The sequence below is a fragment of the Oncorhynchus nerka genome, linkage group LG5 (genome assembly GCF_034236695.1).
Source record: "Oncorhynchus nerka isolate Pitt River linkage group LG5, Oner_Uvic_2.0, whole genome shotgun sequence".
NCBI lineage: Eukaryota > Metazoa > Chordata > Actinopteri > Salmoniformes > Salmonidae > Oncorhynchus > Oncorhynchus nerka.
Window position 1 is genome coordinate 57,853,355 of NC_088400.1, and position 22,250 is coordinate 57,875,604.

General features: G+C 42.6%; 1 protein-coding gene across 1 annotated transcript in view; it reads left to right on the plus strand.

Annotated features, from left to right (window-relative positions):
* The first annotated feature begins 6,501 nt into the window (after window positions 1-6,501).
* The window catches only part of LOC115129716 (opsin-3-like), a 28,794-nt gene continuing 13,045 nt past the window's right edge, over window positions 6,502-22,250 (plus strand). Inside the window, exon 1 of the mRNA XM_029660377.2 lies at window positions 6,502-7,386. Coding sequence (XP_029516237.1) covers window positions 7,017-7,386 — 370 coding nt within the window. The 5' untranslated portion in view covers window positions 6,502-7,016. The remainder of the gene's footprint in view (window positions 7,387-22,250) is intronic.

Sequence of the window (22,250 nt, forward strand, 5' to 3'; positions counted from 1 at the left end):
TGCTTCCAGGGGCAGTTTGGAACTCGGTAGTGAGTATTGCAACTGAGGACAGAGGCTGAACATTTCAGCACTTGGTGGTCCCGTTCTGTGAGCTTGTGGCTGAGCCATTGTTCCTAGTTCCATTTCACAATAACAGCACTTACAATTGATGGGGCTAGCTCTAGCAGGGCAGAAATATGGCCACATACTTTTGTATATATAGTTGAAGTCGGAAGTTTACATGCACCTTAGCCAAATACATTTAAACTCAGTTTTTCACAATTCCTGACATTTAATCCTAGTAAATATTCCCTGTCTTAGGTCAGTTAGGATCACCACTTTATTTTAAGAATGTGAAATTTCAGAATAATAGTAGAGAGAATGATTTATTTCAGCTTTTATTTATTCCATCACATTCCCAGTGGTCAGAAGTTTACATACACTCAATTGGTATTTGGTAGCATTGCTTTTAAATTGTTTAACTTGGGTCAAACGTTTCGGGTAGCCTTCACAAGCTTCCCACAATAGGTTGGGTGAATTTTGGCCCATTCCTCCTGACAGAGCTGGTGTAACTGAGTCAGGTTGGTTGGCCTCCTTGCTCGCACACGGTTTTCAGTTCTGTGTGCATTGACGTCTGAGGATCTGGCTGAGGAGATCGCCAGGGCATCTGAATATAATTTTTACAATTGTATTTAACCAGGCAAGTCAGTTAGAACTAATTCTTATTTCCAATGACGGCCTACCCCAGCCGAACCCTCCCCTAACCCAGACGACGCTGGGCCAATTTTGCGCCGCCCTATGGGACTCCCGATTGCAGCCGGTTGTGATACAACCCGGGGTCAAACTAGGGTCTGTAGTGACGCCTCCAGCACTGCAGTGCCTGAGACTGCTGCGCCACTCAGGAGCAATCTACTGTGCCTTATGTATCTGTTTTCTGTCTCTCCATCCGTTCGTCTTTTAATCTACTATATTCAGTCCCTCAACACCCATATTATTTTTTACTCTACTGTATTTGTTTCAAGGTCAAGAAGGACCTGTGCCTGTGGCCTGACCAGCATGCGACAGCCAGATGCTGAACCCCATGTCTGGAAGCTCTTCCAGTGCTCCACATGCTTTGTCTTTCTGACAGATTATTATCAGAATCATACACCAAGCAACAGAACAACAGATGAGAGTGTCTGCTAAATGACTCAAATGTAAATAAGAAACAGTTAAGATTAGCATTCCTGCAAACATTATTCTGTTGAACTGTAATTTGATCTCTGAAAATGGAAGCTAATTGATTACTCACTTGATGTGTGCATGCATATTGTAGTCTCGACATAACTCATCCTACATAACAACTGTTGTACACTACATGGCTTGTCGAACATCTCATTCCAAAATATGGAGTACAGTACAGTTACACTGATTTGAAGGGGTGTCCACATACTTTTGGCCATGTGGTGTGCCTTATTCCTACTTATATATTGTCCGTACTGTCTATACACATCACATATGTATATCCCAGACTCCGATATTGCTCCTTCTGATATTTCTTAATCTCTTGTTTCTTCTTCTTCTTTTAAAATCTTTTTTTCTTGGGATGATTTGTGTATTAGTACTTTTAGACTTTATACTGCACTGCTGGAGCTAGAAACAAATGCCTTTCGCTGCACCTGCTTTAACATCTGCTAATCTCTGTACGCGGCAAATACACTTTGAGTTGATTCGTACAAGGTTAATCAATGCATCATGAGTTACAGGCCTTCAACAGAGGAATTTATCCATAAATATCAGCGTGATTACAGGAGCGTGACCAGACATAAACGACACGGCCAGCGTGAGCATAAATCCTTCACTAACAGGATCTGGCGGTGGCAAGGACACAGGAAGACGCACCCCGACCGTCCCACTTCTCCTTCACTGCCAAGTTGGCAAATGGGAAAACGCTCACAGCTGTTTCACATTGTCAGGAAAGAGACTGTCGACTTAGTGTAGAAGGATGATGATGTGGTGATGAATATGATGGTGGTGGTGATGGTGGTAATGACGGTGATGAAGCACCGCACAACCTCTCCTTGACTGCCATTTTGGTAAATGGGAAGATGCTAGGAGCTGCCTTACTTATATGCTGTTTATACACACCACATATTTATATTCTGGATTCTGACACATGATCACTCTAATATATATACCCAGGGTTGTTGATTAGACCCATTCTGTCATTTCTTGAGTTCATCTTTTTATTATTTGTGTATTTGCATTCTATTTGTTAGACATTATATAACGCTGTTGGGAGCTAGTAACATAAGCATTTCGCTGCACCTGCTGTAACACCTTCAAATCTGTGTACGCCAGGGAAGATCGTTTGGTGAAGGATATTGATGTGGTGGTGATGATGGTGGTGATGAAGAACAAGAAAATATTATTAAAGCGATAAGACATGAGAGGGGGAGCGTCTGTAACTTGGCAGCGCTGTGCTGTACAAAAAGTATTGAGTACCACGGACCAGCATGGATGTGTGTCTAATGAAAACTATCGTACATTTTGCAGCCTGTGATAAGGTGTTCGCTATACGTTTGAACTCGGTCATATAACTAGTTAGTGTGATAACATGTGACAACATGTAAAAGCAACATGTGATAGCATGAATCTACACATGTGAAATAAATGTGACAACATGGGGATGCAACATTTGAATGTGATATCATGAAACTACACCTGACAACTGTTGAACGTTTTTCACATGTAAAACCGCAAATTCGATTGTCACGTGAATGTTTTTCACATGTAAAACTGCAAATTTCAAATGTGAATCAAAAATTAATGTGTGAGGTGAAAACGTGTTATTATCCTTCATGTGAAAAGTGGTGTTAATATGTGAACTCTGAATGTAATACAGGTGAACATGTGGTTTGAACAACTGACCTCGTGTGTCTCTTGTTTTCATGTGAGAATTTCAGCTCAACATGAAAACTGCACATTACACATGTGTTTTTTGTAAGGGAAGTAGTGAAATGGTATGGGGGGTTTATTAAAGTATGTAGTGTGCTGTTCAGATAAAATAGCGTAAACATCTTTAATCAAGATGATGACATTTGACATGATCACTTAGTACTGACTTTTTCAATATGACCCCAACTGGGATTTGAACTCACAAACTCTGGATTTGGGATATGCTGATATTTCTGCTGTGCCACAAAGTCTGTAGCATTCATAGAAGTCCTCTAAAGATTCTTGACCTATAATACATCTTTGCACTTAGCAAAAGAGTGCCATCTGCACTGCTATCTTAGTTATCAGTTATTAATTGGACTATTCTCCCCTCATTGATTTAATTGACTTATTTCAGCAACTTCGATGGTTTTCTGTGTAGTTGTCTAATGTTGGTGGGGAATATTATTCTGTTTTAATGTTATTCCTGAATCACTTTGATAAATATAATCGTTTTTCTTGAGTGTATTTTTAACAAAGCTGAGATTTACTTTGAAGTTCAAAGTGTAGGAATACATGTGCAATTAAATCGGAATGCCATGAACCAAGAGGTTGTGAGTTCAAATCCCAGGTGAAGACATGTTGAACAACAATTACTGTATAAAAAAAACATACACAATGTAATCATGTGGGTCAAATATGTAAGTTGAAAACACTGCGTGACGTTCTGAGGACATCTTAACGACAGGGCACCGTGTGAACTATTATCACATATGAAGTGTTTCCGATTTCACATGTGGAAAAGGTTATGTGAAAATTAATTTCACATGTGGAATCAATTTAACATTTGCAAAACATTATGTGATTTACCACTTGTGAAATCATGTGGTTTTTCCAAAAGGGTTTTTGAGTCAACAATACTTATTGTGAACTTTTAAAATCTTTCCTTAAATTATTTCCCTAAAATATTTATAATGTTCTGTGATTGTGCTATATTTTTTATACAGTAATTGTTGTTCAACATGTCTTCACCTGCGGACCTGGCATCCTTTCACTCCCTCCTCTCTACATTTTCCTCTTCTCTCTCTGCTGCTAAAGCCACTTTCTACCACTCTAAATTCCAAGCATCTGCCTCTAACCCTAGGAAGCTCTTTGCCACCTTCTCCTCCCTCCTGAATCCTCCTCCCCCCTCCTCCCTCTCTGCAGATGACTTCGTCAACCATTTTGAAAAGAAGGTCGACGACATCCGATCCTCGTTTGCTAAGTCAAGACCTTCTCCCTTACCTCACCTCGCTCATCAACTCATCCCTGACCGCTGGCTACGTCCCTTCCGTCTTCAAGAGAGCGAGAGTTGCACCCCTTCTGAAAAAACCTACACTCGATCCCTCCGATGTCAACAACTACAGACCAGTATCCCTTCTTTCTTTTCTCTCCAAAACTCTTGAACGTGCCGTCCTTGGCCAGCTCTCCCACTATCTCTCTCAGAATGACCTTCTTGATCCAAATCAGTCAGGTTTCAAGACTAGTCATTCAACTGAGACTGCTCTTCTCTGTATCACGGAGGCGCTCCGCACTGCTAAAGCTAACTCTCTCCTCTGCTCTCATCCTTCTAGACCTATCGGCTGCCTTCGATACTGTGAACCATCAGATCCTCCTCTCCACCCTCTCCGAGTTGGGCATCTCCGGCGCGGCCCACGCTTGGATTGCGTCCTACCTGACAGGTCGCTCCTACCAGGTGGCGTGGCGAGAATCCGTCTCCACACCACGTGCTCTCACCACTGGTGTCCCCCAGGGCTCTGTTCTAGGCCCTCTCCTATTCTCGCTATACACCAAGTCACTTGGCTCTGTCATAACCTCACATGGTCTCTCCTATCATTGCTATGCAGACGACACACAATTAATCTTCTCCTTTCCCCCTTCTGATGACCAGGTGGCGAATCGCATCTCTGCATGTCTGGCAGACATATCAGTGTGGATGACGGATCACCACCTCAAGCTGAACCTCGGCAAGACGGAGCTGCTCTTCCTCCCGGGGAAGGACTGCCCGTTCCATGATCTCGCCATCACGGTTGACAACTCCATTGTGTCCTCCCCCAGAGCGCTAAGAACCTTGGCGTGATCCTGGACAACACCCTGTCGTTCTCAACTAACATCAAGGCGGTGGCCCGTTCCTGTAGGTTCATGCTCTACAACATCCGCAGAGTACGACCCTGCCTCACACAGGAAGCGGCGCAGGTCCTAATCCAGGCACTTGTCATCTCCCGTCTGGATTACTGCAACTCGCTGTTGGCTGGGCTCCCTGCCTGTGCCATTAAACCCCTACAACTCATCCAGAATGCCGCAGCCCGTCTGGTGTTCAACCTTCCCAAGTTCTCTCACGTCACCCCGCTCCTCCGCTCTCTCCACTGGCTTCCAGTTGAAGCTCGCATCCGCTACAAGACCATGGTGCTTGCCTACGGAGCTGTGAGGGGAACGGCACCTCAGTACCTCCATGCTCTGATCAGGCCCTACACCCAAACAAGGGCACTGCGTTCATCCACCTCTGGCCTGCTCGCCTCCCTACCACTGAGGAAGTACAGTTCCCGCTCAGCCCAGTCAAAACTGTTCGCTGCTCTGGCCCCCAATGGTGGAACAAACTCCCTCACGACGCCAGGACAGCGGAGTCAATCACCACCTTCCGGAGACACCTGAAACCCCACCTCTTTAAGGAATACCTAGGATAGGATAAAGTAATCCCTCTCACCCCCCCCCCTCCCTTAAAAGATTTAGATGCACTACTGTTCCACTGGATATCATAAGGTGAATGCACCAATTTGTAAGTCGCTCTGGATAAGAGCGTCTGCTAAATGACTTAAATGTAAATGTATATCTGCTGAAAGACTTGAACTGTCTTGGAAGTGTCATAGGTTGCAATATATTCTATGCTGCATTGCTCATCATTCTACAAAGATTATAGGGAAGCAGGGAACAGTAAACAGTCAACTTAATATTATGTGAAATAGAGAGGGAACATCAGTGTGAGAATCCATGTCCTTCATGTTCAAGTAAAGCCGAATCTCAGAGAGAGAATTGTGGTTGAACTCAATCCCCCGGCGATCACCTATGAAAGGGCAGTCTTTCGTTTTACACTTTCCTTGGGAATTTCCTATTTTTCAGCTCCAAAATGAAAACAATCACATGAAACACCATTCTATGTAATTTTGCAAACAAACTCCCACTTTTGAGTTTGTGTCATTTGTTTAAATAACTTCTTTAATAAATTCAATATGAATGTAGTAAGTTTAGTGTTACTATTCATAATGACCACTGGTAGCTGAAGTCCCTGTTTTACCCACCATAAAATAAGCTACCAGGGGCTTGTCCCCCTTCGACTTGTTTGCGTGATAGATCTCAGAAATGACTCACCCATCAGGGAATGGGTGAGTTATACCAACACACAAGGGGGAGACTACAGTGCTTTTGCTCATTGATTGGTAGGCGATAGCAATTTTATTGCGTCATTATGTTACACTCTAGTTGCCTTCACGACAGATAAACGCAACCCATCGGCGCTACTAAAGGGAGGCCAGCCAAGTAAGCGCGCTCAGTCTATGCATTCTAATCTGAATGTGGTGGAGCTATGAGAAGAGCAGTGCCATTGGATTGCATTCGTCTGTGCCATAGCTTTTGTAGAGAGACAAGCCAACTAAATTCACCTTATAATAATAATCTTATTATAAGGCTTCGACTATTTTTATTTTACGCAAATGTGGATTAATCTGGATTGATCGGATATTAGTGACTATTATTGTTGATTATTATCCTTTTATTATTATTTCTATTTGCATTATACATTATTTTCAACTCCAAATTGCAACGTCATAATTGTCTACTACAGTTTCCAATCGGAATGAGCCTGTTTTGCACCTCCTGAGGATACAAGGCTTGAGTCTGGATTCAAAATGAAGTTAAAGTTTTTTTCCGGTGGGCTCTATACGACCACCGCTAGCCTACAACTCCGTCGGCAGTTGATATTGTCAATTGAAAACGTGATGCTGTAGCCTATTGTAGTTCATTGACGGTAGAAATGTTATAATTGTTTCTCCATGTGAGACATTCTCGAATGTGGATCACTGAAAACGATGTATACCGAGGCGGCTAATTTAAATTTCAGCTCGAATGGAAGCATCGACGATCCACTGAGCTCTCTGGATCAAGAATGGAACGAGCCCCCGGCGAAAAGACTGTCTCGGACGGGACACCATGTTATGTCCTTCTTCCTTGGATCTATTATGGTTTTTGGTTTCATCAATAACCTGGTGGTATTGATCCTGTTTATTAAGTTCAAAACTCTGCGGACTCCTGTGAACATGCTTTTGCTGAACATCAGCGTGAGTGACATGCTGGTGTGCCTCTGTGGCACCACGCTCAGCTTCGCCTCCAGTCTACAAGCACGCTGGTTGTACGGGAAGCACGGGTGCATGTGGTACGGCTTCGCCAACTCTTGTTTCGGTGAGTTTAGTCAACTGTTACGTAACAAAATAGTCACCAAAGTAACTATATATTTTTTTCTCACAATAACACAATCAAAGCCTCGATGCCTCATCAATGCGTTTAAAGAAATCATTGTGCCAAATAATTGTGCCAAATAATTGATTAACTTTATCAACCTGCTAATAATCCGAATCAGCTGCGCTAGGACGTTTAACTCTCCAGGAACCGGGTTGGAGAGTCCTGAACTAGGGACTGTCTGTCTATAGGTAATTTGTATCAGATAATGTTGCCGATGAAAGGTGTAGTGTGGGGTACAGTGATTGCATTATTGGAGCGAAGTGATGGACTTCCACTTCCAGATTTCCCACGTGCCACATGACTGGGTTAGCCCACTATAATTCCTGATGTCACACATACAGCAGAATTGTCTTATGGATAGTGTGTTGTCAGCAGTTGCATCTGTGCCCCATAGACAGTTTAATTGTGACTCCTCTGACGTGTGAAATCATTGCTTCTGTACTCTCACGGCCAAGTGGAATAGAAAGAGAGGGAGAGAAAAATAGAGACCCATTCTGTCAGCGTGATGATGTTAGTTATCTCACTGTACTTTAGAGATACCTTCAATGAATCTGTCTAGACCCAGATATAGGAAGCTTTTTGTCTGTGACGCTATGCAGTGTGTGTGAAATTGTTTAGTGGAATGGAAGTGGATTCAGGGCTACAGATGTAGGATCTTAATTTGATCACCCTTTTGTAGCAGGGAATTTCCTGCACAGCAGATAATGCAAACTTGTAATGTGTTCACGTTTTAAAAATGCTTCTAAAGTTTGACATTGGCACTTTACATTTTGAGACTTGATTTGCCCTTACAAAAAAGTATATTATTTATAATCCAAATCAAATCAAATGCATTGTATAGGTTGTGAACACATATTTTGCAGACGTTAAGGTGCAGCGAAATATTTGTTTCTAGCTCTGACAGTGCAGTAATACCTAACAATACATACAGTTGAAGTTGGAAGTTTACATACAGCCAAATACATTTAAACTCAGTTTTTCACAATACCTGACATTTAATTCTAGTAAAGAATCCCTGTCTTATGTCAGTTAGGATCACCAATTTATTTTAAGAATGTGAAATGTCAGAATAATAGTAGAGAGAATGATTTATTTCAGCTTTTATTTCTTTCATCACATTCCCAGTGGGTCAGAAGTTTACATACACTCAATTAGTATTTGGTAGCATTGCCTTTAAATTGTTTAACTTGGGTCAAACGTTTCGGGTAGCCTTCCACAACCTTCCCACAATAAGTTGGGTGAATTTTGGCCCATTCCTCCTGACAGAAATGGTGTAACTGAGTCAGGTTTGTAGGCCTCCTTGCTCGCGCACGCTTTTTCAGTTCTGCTCACAAATGTTCTATAGGATTGAGGTCAGGGCTTTGTGATGGCCACTCCAATACCTTGACTTTGTTGTCCTTAAGCCATTTTGCCACAACTTGGAAGTATGCTTGGGGTCATCGTCCATTTGGAAGACCCATTTGCGACCAAGCTTTAACTTCCTGACCGATGTCTTGAGATGTTGCTTCAATATATCCACATAATTTTCCTGCCTCATGATGCCATCTATTTTGTGAAGTGCACCAGTCCCTCCTGCAGCAAAGCACCCCCACAACATGATGCTGCCACCCCCGTGCTTCACGGTTGGGATGGTGTTCTTCAGCTTGCAAGCCTCCCCCTTTTCCCTCCAAACATAACAATGGTCATTATGGCCAAACAGTTCTATTTTTGTTTCATCAGACCAGAGGACATTTCTCCAAAAATTACGATCTTTGTCCCCATGTGCAGTTGCAAACCGTAGTCTGGCTTATTTATGTCGGTTTTGGAGCAGTGGCTTCTTCCTTGCTGAGCAGCCTTTGAGGTTATGTTGATATAGGACTTGTTTTACTGTTGATATAGATACTTTTGTGCATGTTTCCTCCAGTATCTTCACAAGGTCCTTTGCTGTTGTTCTGGGATTGAATTGCACTTTTCACACCAAAGTATGTTCATCTCTAGAAGACAGAATGTGTCTCCTTCCTGAGCGGTATGACTGCAGCGTGATCCCATAGTGTTTATACTTGTGTACTATTGTTTGTACAGATGAATGTGGTACCTTCAGGCATTTGGAAATTGCTCCAAAGGATGAACCAGACTTGTGCAGATCTACAATTTTCTTCTGAGGTCTTGGCTGATTTCTTTTGATTTTCCCATGATGTCAAGCAAAGAGGCACTGAGTTTGAAGGTAGGTCTGGAAATACATCCACAGGTACACCTCCAATTGACTCAAATGATGTCAATTGGCCTATCAGAAGCTTCGAAAGCCATGACATAATTTTCTGGAATTTTCCAAGCTGTTAAAGGCACAGTCAACTTAGTGTATGTAAACTTCTGACCCACTGGAATTGTGATTTAGTGAATTATAAGTGAAATAATCTGTCTGTAAACAATTGTGGGAAAAATTACTTGCCATGCACAAAGTAGATGTCCTAACTGACTTGCCAAAACTATAGTTTGTTAACAAGAAATTTGTGGAGTGGTTGAAAAATGTGTTTCAATGACTTCAACCTAAGTGTATGTAAACTTCCAACTTCAACTGTACATAATCCCCCAAAAATCAAAATAAAGAAATATCAGAATGAGCAATGTCCATGTCCGGAACATAAATATATATGTATATAATGGTGTGTATGGACGGTATATGAGTAGAAAAGCTGTGATGAGCCTCGACTAGAATAGAGTATATACACATGAAGTTGGGCTCACTCACTGTAAATCAAATGGAGATATAAGATCAGCAGGAGGAGTGGGGATTCACACACTTTCAAAAGGTGCACTCAGGAGGGGAATTGAGGAGGGAGGGTGGGCTTTGAATATCATTATTATCATTCAATATAATTGAATGTAAAAAAGGACAAATGCGTAAGGTTGCCCTGTTGCTTCAAATGCCATTCTGTTACTTCTCCTAATTTGCCCCAAGAGGTTTTCTCCACCAAAGCTTTCCACAAAAGGTGCACTCATGAGGGGAATTGAGAAGTGAGTGCAGGCCAGGATTTTAATATCATTATCATTTCATTATCATTGAATATCAATAAAGGAGAATGCAGAACCATGTCCTGATCCTTAAAATGCCAATCTGTTACATCTTCTAACGACCGTAAAATTATATTATTCCACCAATGTTCCACAACCTGCTATATTGCCCTTTACCACAAAAAAACGTTGAACAAATTGTCTCAGCAATAAGTCTGCCAACGCCTCTTTGCAGCTGTAGTCAAGAGTACGACACTGAGGCGACACGTGTGCCCATGCACACTAGGCTAATTCAGGGGACCGTTTGTAGTTTTTAATCCCCTCTTATATCAGGAACTGGTGGCGGAAAGTTTGATGAAACGATTCAGAGACTAAAACGAATAAATCATCATTTAAAGAGAGGTAATCGATATACAAACCCAAAATCAGCGGCTCTTCTTGCAGGCCGTATATCCCTATGTCGGAGCATAGCGAACTGTAGGTTGTGATTTTTGACCTGCTTACTTGTACATTGAACAATACAGCAACTTCACAGCAACAATATAAAATACTGTTTGTTTTCCTCAATCTGTGGGTGTGGTCAAGGGGAATTCCTTCAATATCTACTCGGAGTGTCTCTGCCTTCTAGAATTCCTCTCGGCCCAGCCCATTTGTCTCTGGTTTGAGGTGGCAAAACTAGGGCAATTCTCAGTGTTTGTGACATCACATGAGTCAAGTGTTTTGAAAACGGGCTGAGGGGTGTTTATGGTTGATAAGAAGGTCAGTCTGTTCATGGGATAGCAGAGCACTGAGCCCAGCACCTATTATGCCATAGCTCTGCCTGGCTGTTGGCTTGCTAGGCTACCCTCTGCAGTTGTTAGATAGAAGAAGAGTCTTCTGGGCCTTTGTGTGTTTACATATCAGGTCATGGATTTTTTTTCTCAGTAATATCAACTATTGGAGTAATTGTGTCACAGGCAAGCTCTTATTTTCTGAGCTGATTATTTAACAAGCAGCTAATGAGCTCACAATTTCAAACAATGTGTTAACTGTTTATTACAGATCCACAAACTAGAAATGAACAGTTTATAAAATACTTATAAACCCTTATAAATAACCCCTGGGGAGGGTAGGCAACAACACATCCGCCACCCTGACCCTCAACCTGGGGGCCCCTCGGGGGTGCATGCTTAGTCCCCTCCTGTGCTCCCTGTTCACCCATGGCTGCGTTGGAATGTTAGTGTAGCATGTGTGCATAGAGCTAGTGCAAGAAAAAGGGGATCAATGCAGATAGTCTGCGTAGCCATTTGATTAACTGTTCAGCAGTCTTACGGCTTGGGAGTAGAAGCTGTTCAGGAGCCTTTTGGTCCCAGACTTGGCGCTCCGGCACCGCTTGCCTTGCGGTAGCAGAGAAACCAGTCTATGACATGGGTGGCTGTAGTCTTTGACACAGCCTGGTATAGAAACAGAGCTCACCCAAACCATCAAAACGATAGTCATGGACTATCTGAAGGAGAAATATGATGACCTCCTGGACTTATCCTCGTTGGTCGACCCTCGGTTTAAAACACATTACATCAAAGAGGAGAAGGTGGGCCACAATAAAGCAAGAGCTGTCTCAGACATGGTCAATGAGGGACATGAAAACCCAAGCCCAGCACAGGGAGTCGATGCTGCTGCTTCACCACAACTGCCAGCTAAAAAGAGAAAGTCACTGGGCAGTTTTTTCAAGAAGCCTCTCCACTACCACAGGTCTCACTGAAAACCAGCTGGTAGAAAAGGAACTCAGCCGCTACCTTCAGTCTCCTGATGCCGACAGTGAAACCAATATACTGGACTGGTGGAAGGTCCACCCCAAAACACTTTCCCAAAGTCCTCCACCTGGCAAAGCGCTACCTGTGCATTTATGCGACCAGCTCCCCCTCATAGTGACCTGGCATAGGGCAGCTTTAAAGCCAAATCAAATGTCATTTTGATTTGAATATGAGTATTTGAGAAGGGTTAACCTATTGCAATTTGGAGTGTACCAATGCTTCCCTCTATTGGAGCATAGTAGTGTTGATGTCAACTTGTAGACAGACTTGTCTTTCTTGCTTGTAACTTGTCAGACAACACCTACCCCAACTTCAACTGTGATGTGCCGTTAGGCTAACAGTTAAAATGCATATCGACTTGCACTATTTGTTTTATATATATTTTTAAATTTCTTGCTCATGACTTGTAAGGGTTTACAAGTTCAAATGTTATTTGTGAGTTCTACTTCTGACAATAAATAAGAAACATTAAAGCCTTGGGTTTGTTCAGGGATTCTTGAGTCTGAAGCAGAAATGACCCTTTTTAAACATGATTTGATTATTATCGTGATCGTTATTATTATCGTTATCGAATGACAAAAAATATATATATCTCCCAGCCCTAGTTCTACATGGAATTCAAAAGGGTTCTACCTGGCACCAAATAGGGTTCTTCAAAGGGCCCTCCTATGGGGACAGGTGAATAATCCTTTTCGGTTCTAGCACTTATTTTTTTGTTGTAAGAGCAGCTGTTTTATTGGGCAACATGTGACAAATCAAATGTGATTTTGATTTGAATATGAGTATTTGAGAGGGGTTACACTACTGCAATTTGGATTATACCAATTCTTCCCTCTATTGGAGCATAGTAGTGTTGATGTCAAAGTGTTATGTTAATTTAATAGGGTGCAGTACATGGTGTTCCAGAATCCAGGAACTCCAAACCACTTTCATTTCACACCCTGTCCTTTTAGTGGACAACATTTCCCACTATAGGTGTGAGTTCTACAGAACAGCGGCCCATTCCACAATGACACAGTGAAAGGGACATATCCATATACTACTCCCCTGGCAAAAAAAAACTGCCATCCAGCCCCCTCTCCGCTGGCTGTCACTATTGGACCACCAAGGTGACCTCGACCTCTGAGATGGAATCTGCAGGATGGCGTGTGAACTGTGAATGGCTTTGAAATACCAATACATTTCTCCCTCTGTTAGTCACACCACACCGAGCACAAAGTCAGCCCCACCCACTCTCTCTATCCATTCCCTGTTTCTCAATAGTGCTCAGAGCTTAACTCATCCACAGGTTGTGGGTGGTGGGATACCATAGAAATAAACGTACTAGAACCGGCATCTCCATTGAAGTCAATGTGCCGTGATGGGTGGACCAGCGGCCACAAAGTAAAGCAGGAAGAGTAATTATATTCTATTTCTATGTGCCATACTGTGCGCAGTTGAAACCCTCTGCAGAAGACGTGCACACAAACTGCAGTGGTCAGTCAATACAGATGTAGGAACTTTACTTAGAGAAAAGTGGACGCACCTTGCATTTTCACATAATATAATGTTCAATAATTTAGACTTTTTGTGGCTACTACTGTTGAATAATTAACAGATGTCCTGGGCCTCTGAAGCATCTTGGGTAGTTAAATTAAGAGAGGTTTCCATGCAGAGTCATTGTGCCCTTGGCAGATAGCTACGTAATGGGTTACAGCTGTTGCTTGGGGTCCTCATTCCAAACCTGGCCTCCCGACCATCCGCTACCCAGCAGTACCTAAAATGGAGGTCTGAAGCAAAAACAGCTCCCGAACATCTACTCTTCTCCTAAAAATTGACTACAACCGCAAACTTTTATGTCTATTCTCCCAAAAAAAACAGCCTCCAAACAGAAGAAGGGATCCACAAACATCTGCACAACCATAGACATTTCCCTTTTATGTGGAATGTGGCTTCTTTTTTCCCTGTGCTCAAGCGTGGCAGGGCCCAAATCTCTGTTTCGAGAGTAATCTGGAGGGGCGCTGATAGACATGATTAAAAAGATCTTTGAAGATTAGAACATGCTGTGAGGAGAGGAGGATCTTTTGGAGTGTAGGAAGAACTCTCACAGAAATGAACTAACATGGGATGGAGATGGTGGGAGATTGGGAGATGAGATTACACAAGTCATCATGGTTCAAAGCATGGTGTAAAGACTGCTTTAGATTTAAAACCAAAGAGACTGTATGAACGTAGAATGACATACAAATGTAGAACGATGTACGTGTGTAGAAGGAAGTATGTACACTGTAAAAAATGACCCTTTGGATCAACCCTAACATTTTTTACAAGTAAATGAGTTAGGTTTTCTCAATTGAAAAAAAGTACATTTGTTGAAACCAAATATATGATTCAATGCCAACCGTTATACAGTATATGATTAATAAAAAAACCTAGATTTCAAGTTGCAACCTATTTCTTTCAACACTCAACTTACTTTTCCCCTTTGGTTAAACCTAATAAATAACATAACTACTAATATACCACAACATTTTACCAAGTCGATTTTTCACTTCAGAATTAACTATCAGATTTTCTGCAATTGGGTTCCAAACGATTAAATACATTTCCCGGTAGTCAAGATACTGTATTAAGTGTGTTCCATAACTCAAAACACTTTCTTTAAATAATACTTTTTTTAAGCAAATTGTGACAATTTCTTTAGTATCACAGTTCGTACACAGATATCATTTAAGATTTAGTGCTGGCAGTAAATATATAATCATTAAAAAATAATACAGAACACACTACCTGGAATGGAATTCACTCGCAAGGGTGGCCAAAAATAACCAATTGAAAGCCACGCCCCACAACAGGCCACACACCCAACTCTTCTGATAGGCTGCCGCCGCTACATTGCACCCGCCGCAATGCAAATGTCCATGAAGTACTGAAAGCAATTTATAAGCTTTCCTTCAATAAGAAATAACATAAACTGTCAAATTTGTCTAGAGCTGGCCGTCTGGCCAAACTGAGCAATCGGGGGAGAAGGGCTTTGGTCAGGTAGGTGACCGGGAACCCGATGGTCACTCTGACAGAGCTCTAGAATTCCTCTGTGGAGATGGGAGAACCTGAAGGACAACCATCTCTGCAACACTCCACCAATCAGGCCTTTATGGTAGAGTGACCAGCCAGAAGACACTCCTCAGTAAAAGGCACAACAGCCCGTTTGGATTTTTCCAAAAGGCACCTAAAGACTCTCAGACCATAAGAAACAATATTCTCTGAGCTGATGAAAGCAACATTGAACTCTTTGGCCTGAATGTCAAGTGTCAAGTCTGGAAACCTGACACCATCCCTACTGTGACACATCGTGCTGTGGTGATGTTTTTCAGCGGCAGAGACTAGGAGACTAGTCAGGATCGAGGTAAAGATGAACGGAGCAAAGTACAGAGAGCTCCTTGATGAAAACCTGCTCCATAGCGCTCCGGACCTCAGACTGGGGTGAAGATTCACCTTCCAACAGGACAATGACCCTAAGCACACAGCCAAGACAATGCAGGAGTGGCTTCGGGACAAGTCTCCGAATGTCCTTGAGTGGCCCAGCAAGAGCCCGGACTTGAACCCGATCTTTGGAGAGACCTGAAAATAGCCATGCAGCAACGCTCCCCATCCAACCTGACAGACCTTGAGAGGATCTGCAGAGAAGAATGGGAGAAACTCCCCAAATACAGGTGTGCCAAGCTTGTAGCGTCATACCGAAGTAGAATTGAGGCTGTAATCACTGCCAAAGGTGCTTCAACAAAGTACTAAGTAAAGGGTCTGAATACCTATGTATATGTGATATTTCAGTATAAATTAGCAACAAAAAAAGTACCTGTTTTTGCTTTGTCATTATGGAGTATTGTGTGTAGATTGATGGAACATTTATCAATTTAGAAAAGGGCTGTAACGTAACAAAATTAGAAAAAGTCAAGGGGTCTGAATACTTTCCGAAGGCACTGTAAGTCCTTTGTGACTCCATACATCTAATTGAATTATATATTAAGAATGTATGTAATGCCCACTGATATATGTATCACATATATTCAGTCTGTGTGAGTTACTGGATGCTCTCATGCATACTATAGTTTGGTAAGTTATTGGTATTGGTTCACTGTTTCTTGTTGATCTATTTATAGAAAATAATGATGTTGAGATAGTTACATTCTGATACATGTGAGAAAATGTAATTACTCTTTAAGGGCGACCCAGAGGTTGATGAGATACCAAATTTAAAAAAATGAAAGGGCAAATAAATCGATGAAAACCTCGGGAAATGCATAATGTATAATTGGGCAGGGGGGTTTCTCCAGAGGGAAAATATATACAATCAGGGACTCCTATGAGATTTCTAGATGGAATAATATATATGGTTATTTCTAGATGGAATGTAAGGTTAATATTGGCATATGAGAAACCTGGGCATGATAAACGGACCATGGTCTGAGTCTGACTGTCTCTCTAGTCTCTTGGTGGAGGGAAGAGGGTTAAAGGACATGGATGAACTCGACCGCTTCCTCATCTGCACTGACAGGTCGGCTCCCCTAGGGGTCAACCAGAGGGAAGAGCCAATCACTGGCCTTGCTGCTGTAGCGTCTTTTCCGCCCTCTGGTCCTCGAAGGAGGGAGTGTGATTGTGTGCCTAACACTGATTGAGTCAAAGAAATGTAACTGGGGAGTGGAGTGGAGTAGATTGAATATCCAATCTGTAATGACCAGGCATGCAGCATGTGCCCACTGTTTTGAGCTACAGAGCTAAGCCAAGGCTGTTTCTGAATTTCACATCGCTTTCTCACCCCTCGATAAATTAGTAAACTTATGTTGAAAGATGACCCGTCGGGGCTCAGAGGTCCTTATTAAAGCAACAGCCTCGGCAGCTTCCTACAGCAACGTTTTCATTTGCAACAGCATCTTATATAATAAGAATAATACCTTGTATTTGTGCCTTTGAAGATACCTAGGGACACATACAGAGTAAAACATAAAATAGACTAAATAAACACGACAATACTAAAAGCAAAGTGCATTACCACAAAGGCGCGCGGCACCCCAAAAATAGCAAGATAATTAATACATGGGGGAAAACAGCAACAACAGCAATAACAATGTCAAGCTCACGAAGGCAGTTCAAATCGAGAGGCTACTTGAAAGACCTCTGTAACCCGATAGGTAGGTTTTTTTTTTTTTTAAAGAGCTAGACGGTTTAAAACGCTATAGGCTGAATGCTATTCTGAAAAGGTTGTTTTTGGAGATTCGGATGGAGTCCGAACTCAGGAAGTTCAGGGGTGAGAGAGTTCCAGAGAGTGAAGGCGCGATCCCCAATGAAGCGTAGGATGGATGGAAGGCTGCGGATGGGGGTGTAGATGTGTAGCATGTCAGAGAGACAGGAGGGGGCCAAGCCATGCGAGGATTTGTAAAGTGCAGATTTTGAGTTTCAGAAAGTTTGAGCTTATCCACGATTTTATTTATTTTAAACAGCTGATGCGTGATGGTGGGGGTGGGGGGGGGGGGGTCAGAGATAGATTTGTGTGTCATCAGTTTAGCAGTGGAATTGGAGAGCATGTTGGGGGATGATTTGGCCAAGGGGTATATGTAGATAATGAATACTGTCGATATCGACACCTGGCTTTCCAGTTACCGCTCCAAAAACAAATGATAGAACCTAGATGAACTGTATGGTTAATCTTCTACAATATACAAGCAAAATGTATATTTCTATTCAATGACTTCAACTTTAAGACCTATACATTGACATAACATTACCATTATAATGTCCAATTGTTCAACACAATTATCAATTTCTCAAAATTATTGGCCATATTCCACACCATAGAATTATAATTAAATATTTTTTCTATTACCTATAATTATAATTAAATATTTTTTCTATTACCTAGAATTATAATTAAATATTTTTTTCTGTTACCTAGAATTATGATTGACATGTTTTTCTATTAACATACAATATTTTACATGAATATGAATTGTTGGTGCCTGGAGGTTGTGTGTGTGAAGAGCCTGAAGACAGAGAGAGTTGATTAAGATGGGTGTGCATGCCACTGCATGTAGAGATGAGTCAGTTTGGGCTGATTACTGTCCTCTTGGCTGGACAGGGTAACCGTGACAGGGGGTTTGTTACTCATCTGTGTGTGTGTGTGTGTGTGTGTGTGTGTGTGTGTGTGTGTTCATTATACATGGGGCTGGAGGATCATAGGGGGTTCCTGATTGGGCTCTGTAAATAGTTGTCATTAGCATAGACAGGTTATGTAACTGATGGATAAAGCAAGCGTTCACAGCCGGGAGAGCATCGTGTGACATTTTCCATTGTGTGATTCACTGTAGGAAAAGCACTGGCATATCTGAGTTGCCTTTTTACAGGTGTGTGGAAATAATTTGATTATATCTCAGAAGAAAAGAAGGATCCACACACTGTTATAACCAGTACCACTTCAGTTTATCCATTGTGTGATTCACTGGAATCGGTTCTGGGTAGGTTGTGACAGATAATGGACCTACGTTATTGGTGGCAGTGATAGGAGTATCAGTAGTGAATTAGAGGGATTTTGACACTTCAGTTGCTCAACTTTGGGATTTGATTAAGCCATATGTACATGTTGCTAATACCCTGCAGGCATTTCCCAGTGTCTTATTCCAAATGCATAATATGAACCACTTGATCAGATGTCAATGAAATCATATCTGATAGTGCAGTAATTACAGTGGAATATGTGGAGTGATGGAATGACTCATTTGCAGCAAATGCGTCATTTCAGCCCACCCCTAACACCCCTATACACACATACCGCAGTCACACTCACAACTCATAACTTGCCGTATGAACGGAAAAGGTATTTTCTCCTTTAATTTCTCATTTGGTTGATATGTGATGTGTAAACATAGTGTGTCCAAGATGGCATAGCAGTCAGAAGTCCTTTGTCCTCGTCTTGTCGTGTCCCGTGTATATATATATTAAAATCTTTCTTCGCATATCTTTTATATATTTTCTTTTCCAAAAACTCAACTTCAAAACACTCTCCTGCAACCCGCCTCACCAATTTAAAAAAATAAGTATTATTTACCTCAAATCTGAAATCCACAATAGAAGCTAGCCTGAAGCTAACCAGAAGCTAACCAGGTGCTAACCAGAAGCTAGCCAAAAGATAGCCAGGAGCTAACCAGGAGCTAGCCAGAAGCTAGCCAGTTTACTGGATAACGTTAGTATTTAGCTAACTACGGTTGATGGTCATCCTCTATCCTTTAGCTCGAAAAGCTAGCGCCAGTTTTGTACAACGCGACTCAGACCAGAATATACCAGACCTATTTTTCTCTCCATATCCACGGATTTCAACCGAAAGCTCTGAACATTTACACCTGGATCTCGCAGCTAGCTAGCTGCTATCCGTGTGACTATTGGCTTACGTCGGTCCCGGAGCAAACTTCAATTATTCCGGAGCAAGCCAGCTGAAGAGTTCCATCAACCACTCCTGGGCTACAATCACCTATCCGGACCCGTTTTACTGCCGATGCGGAGCCCCACCGGGCCTTCACGACGGTACTACCGACGTTATCTGCACGAGGGAGTTATCCAACTGGCTCCTCCGTCGCGACGTTACCTGAATGGCCATCTGAGGCCCGCTAATCGTTAGCTGTCTTATCGGCTGCTTTCTGAATAGGTCTCTCAGACAATTTTTCTTGAGTCACTATTACTATATCCATTTTGCCAATTGGATTGATCCCATCTAACACACGGAACCCCACTAATCTACTAACGGAAACGCACGAAGTGGCTAAAAACAGATCACCGTCCTACGCTAGCTTGCTAACGATGGCCCGGCTAGCTGTCTGAATCGCCGTTACCCCAACCAACCTCACTACTAACTGGACCCTTGTGATCACTCGACTAAGCATTTCTCTCCTTAATGTCAATATGCCTTGTCCATTGCTGTTCTGGTTAGTGTTTATTGGCTTATTTCACTGTAGAGCCTCTAGCCCTGCTCATTATACCTTATCCAACCTTTCAGTTCCACCACCCACACATGCGATGACATCACCAGGTTTCAATGATGTTTCTAGAGACCATATCTCTCTCATCATCACTCAATACCTAGGTTTACCTCCACTGTATTCACATCCTACCATACCTTTGTCTGTACATTATACCTTGAAGCTATTTTATCACCCCCAGAAAGCTCCTTTTACTCTCTGTTCTGGACGTTCTAAATGACCAATTCTCATAGCTTTTAGCCGTACCCTTATCCTACTCCTCCTCTGTTCCTCTGGTGATATAGAGGTGAATCCAGGCCCTGCAGTGTCTAGCTCCACTCCTATTCCTGAGGCGCTCTCTTTTGATGACTTCTGTAACCGTAATAGCCTTGGTTTCATGCATGTTAACATTAGAAGCCTCCTCCTTAAGCTTGTTTTATTCACTGCTTTAGCACACTCTGCCAAACCGGATGTTCTAGCCGTGTCTGAATCCTGGCTTAGGAAGACCACCAAAATCTCCATTCCGAACTACAACATTTTCAGACAAGATAGAACGGTCAAAGGGGGCGGTGTTACAATCTACTGCAGAGATAGCCTGCAGAGTTCTGATCTACTATCCAGGTCTGTACCCAAACAATTTGAACTTCTACTTTTAAAAGTCCACCTCTCTAAAAAGAAGTCTCTCACTGTTGCCACCTGCTATAGACCACCCTCTGCCCCCAGCTGTGCTCTGGACACCATATGTGAACTGATTGCCCCCCATCTATCTTCAGAGCTCGTGCTGCTAGGCGACCTGAACTGGAACTTGCTTAACACCCCAGCCATCCTACAATCTAAGCTTGATGCCCTCAATCTCACACAAATTATCAATGAACCTACCAGGTACCACCCCAAATCCGTAAACACGGGCACCCTCATAGATATCATCCTAACCAACTTGCCCTCTAAATACACCTCTGCTGTTTTCAACCAAGATCTCAGCGATCACTGCCTCATTGCCTGCATCCGTAATGGGTCAGCGGTCAAACGACCTCCACTCATCACTTTCAAATGCTTCCTTAAACACTTCAGCGAGCAGGCCTTTCTAATCGACCTGGCCGGGGTATCCTGGAAGGACATTGACCTCATCCCATCAGTAGAGGATGCCTTCCTCACCATCTTAAATAAGCATGCCCCATTCAATCAATTTAGAACCAGGAACAGGTATAGCCCCTGGCTCTCTCCAGACCTGACTGCCCTTAACCAACACAAAAACATCCTATGGCGTTCTGCATAAGCATCAAACAGCCCCCGTGATATGCAACTTTTCAGGGAAGCTAGAAACCAATACACACAGGCAGTTAGAAAAGCCAAGGCTAGCTTTTTTAAGCAGAAATTTGCTTCCTGCAACACTTACTCAAAAAAGTTCTGGGACACTGTAAAGTCCTTGGAGAATAAGAACACCTCCTCCCAGCTGCCCACTGCACTGAGGATAGGAAACACTGTCACTAACAATAAATCCACTATAATTGAGAATTTCAATAAGCATTTTTCTACAGCTGGCCATGCTTTCCACTTGGCTACCCATACCCCGGTCAACAGCACTGCACCCCAACTCGCCCAAGCCTTCCCCATTTCTCCTTCTCCCAAATCCAGGCAGCTGATGTTCTGAATGAGCTGCAAAATCTGGACCCCTACAAATCAGCCGGGCTAGACAATCTGGACCCTTTCTTTCTAAAATGATCTGCCGAAATTGTTGCAACCCCTATTACTAGCCTGTTCAACCTCTCTTTCGTGTCGTCTGAGATTCCCAAAGATTGAAAAGCAGCTGCGGTCATCCCCCTCTTCAAAGGGGGGGGACACTCTTGACCCAAACTGCTACAGACCTATATCTATCCTACCCTGACTTTCTAAGGTCTTCGAAAGCCAAGTCAACAAACAGATTACTGACCATTTCGAATCCCACCATACCTTCTCCTCTATGCAATCTGGTTTCAGAGCTGGTCATGGGTGCACATCAGCCACGCTCAAGATCCTAAACGATATCTTAACCGCCATC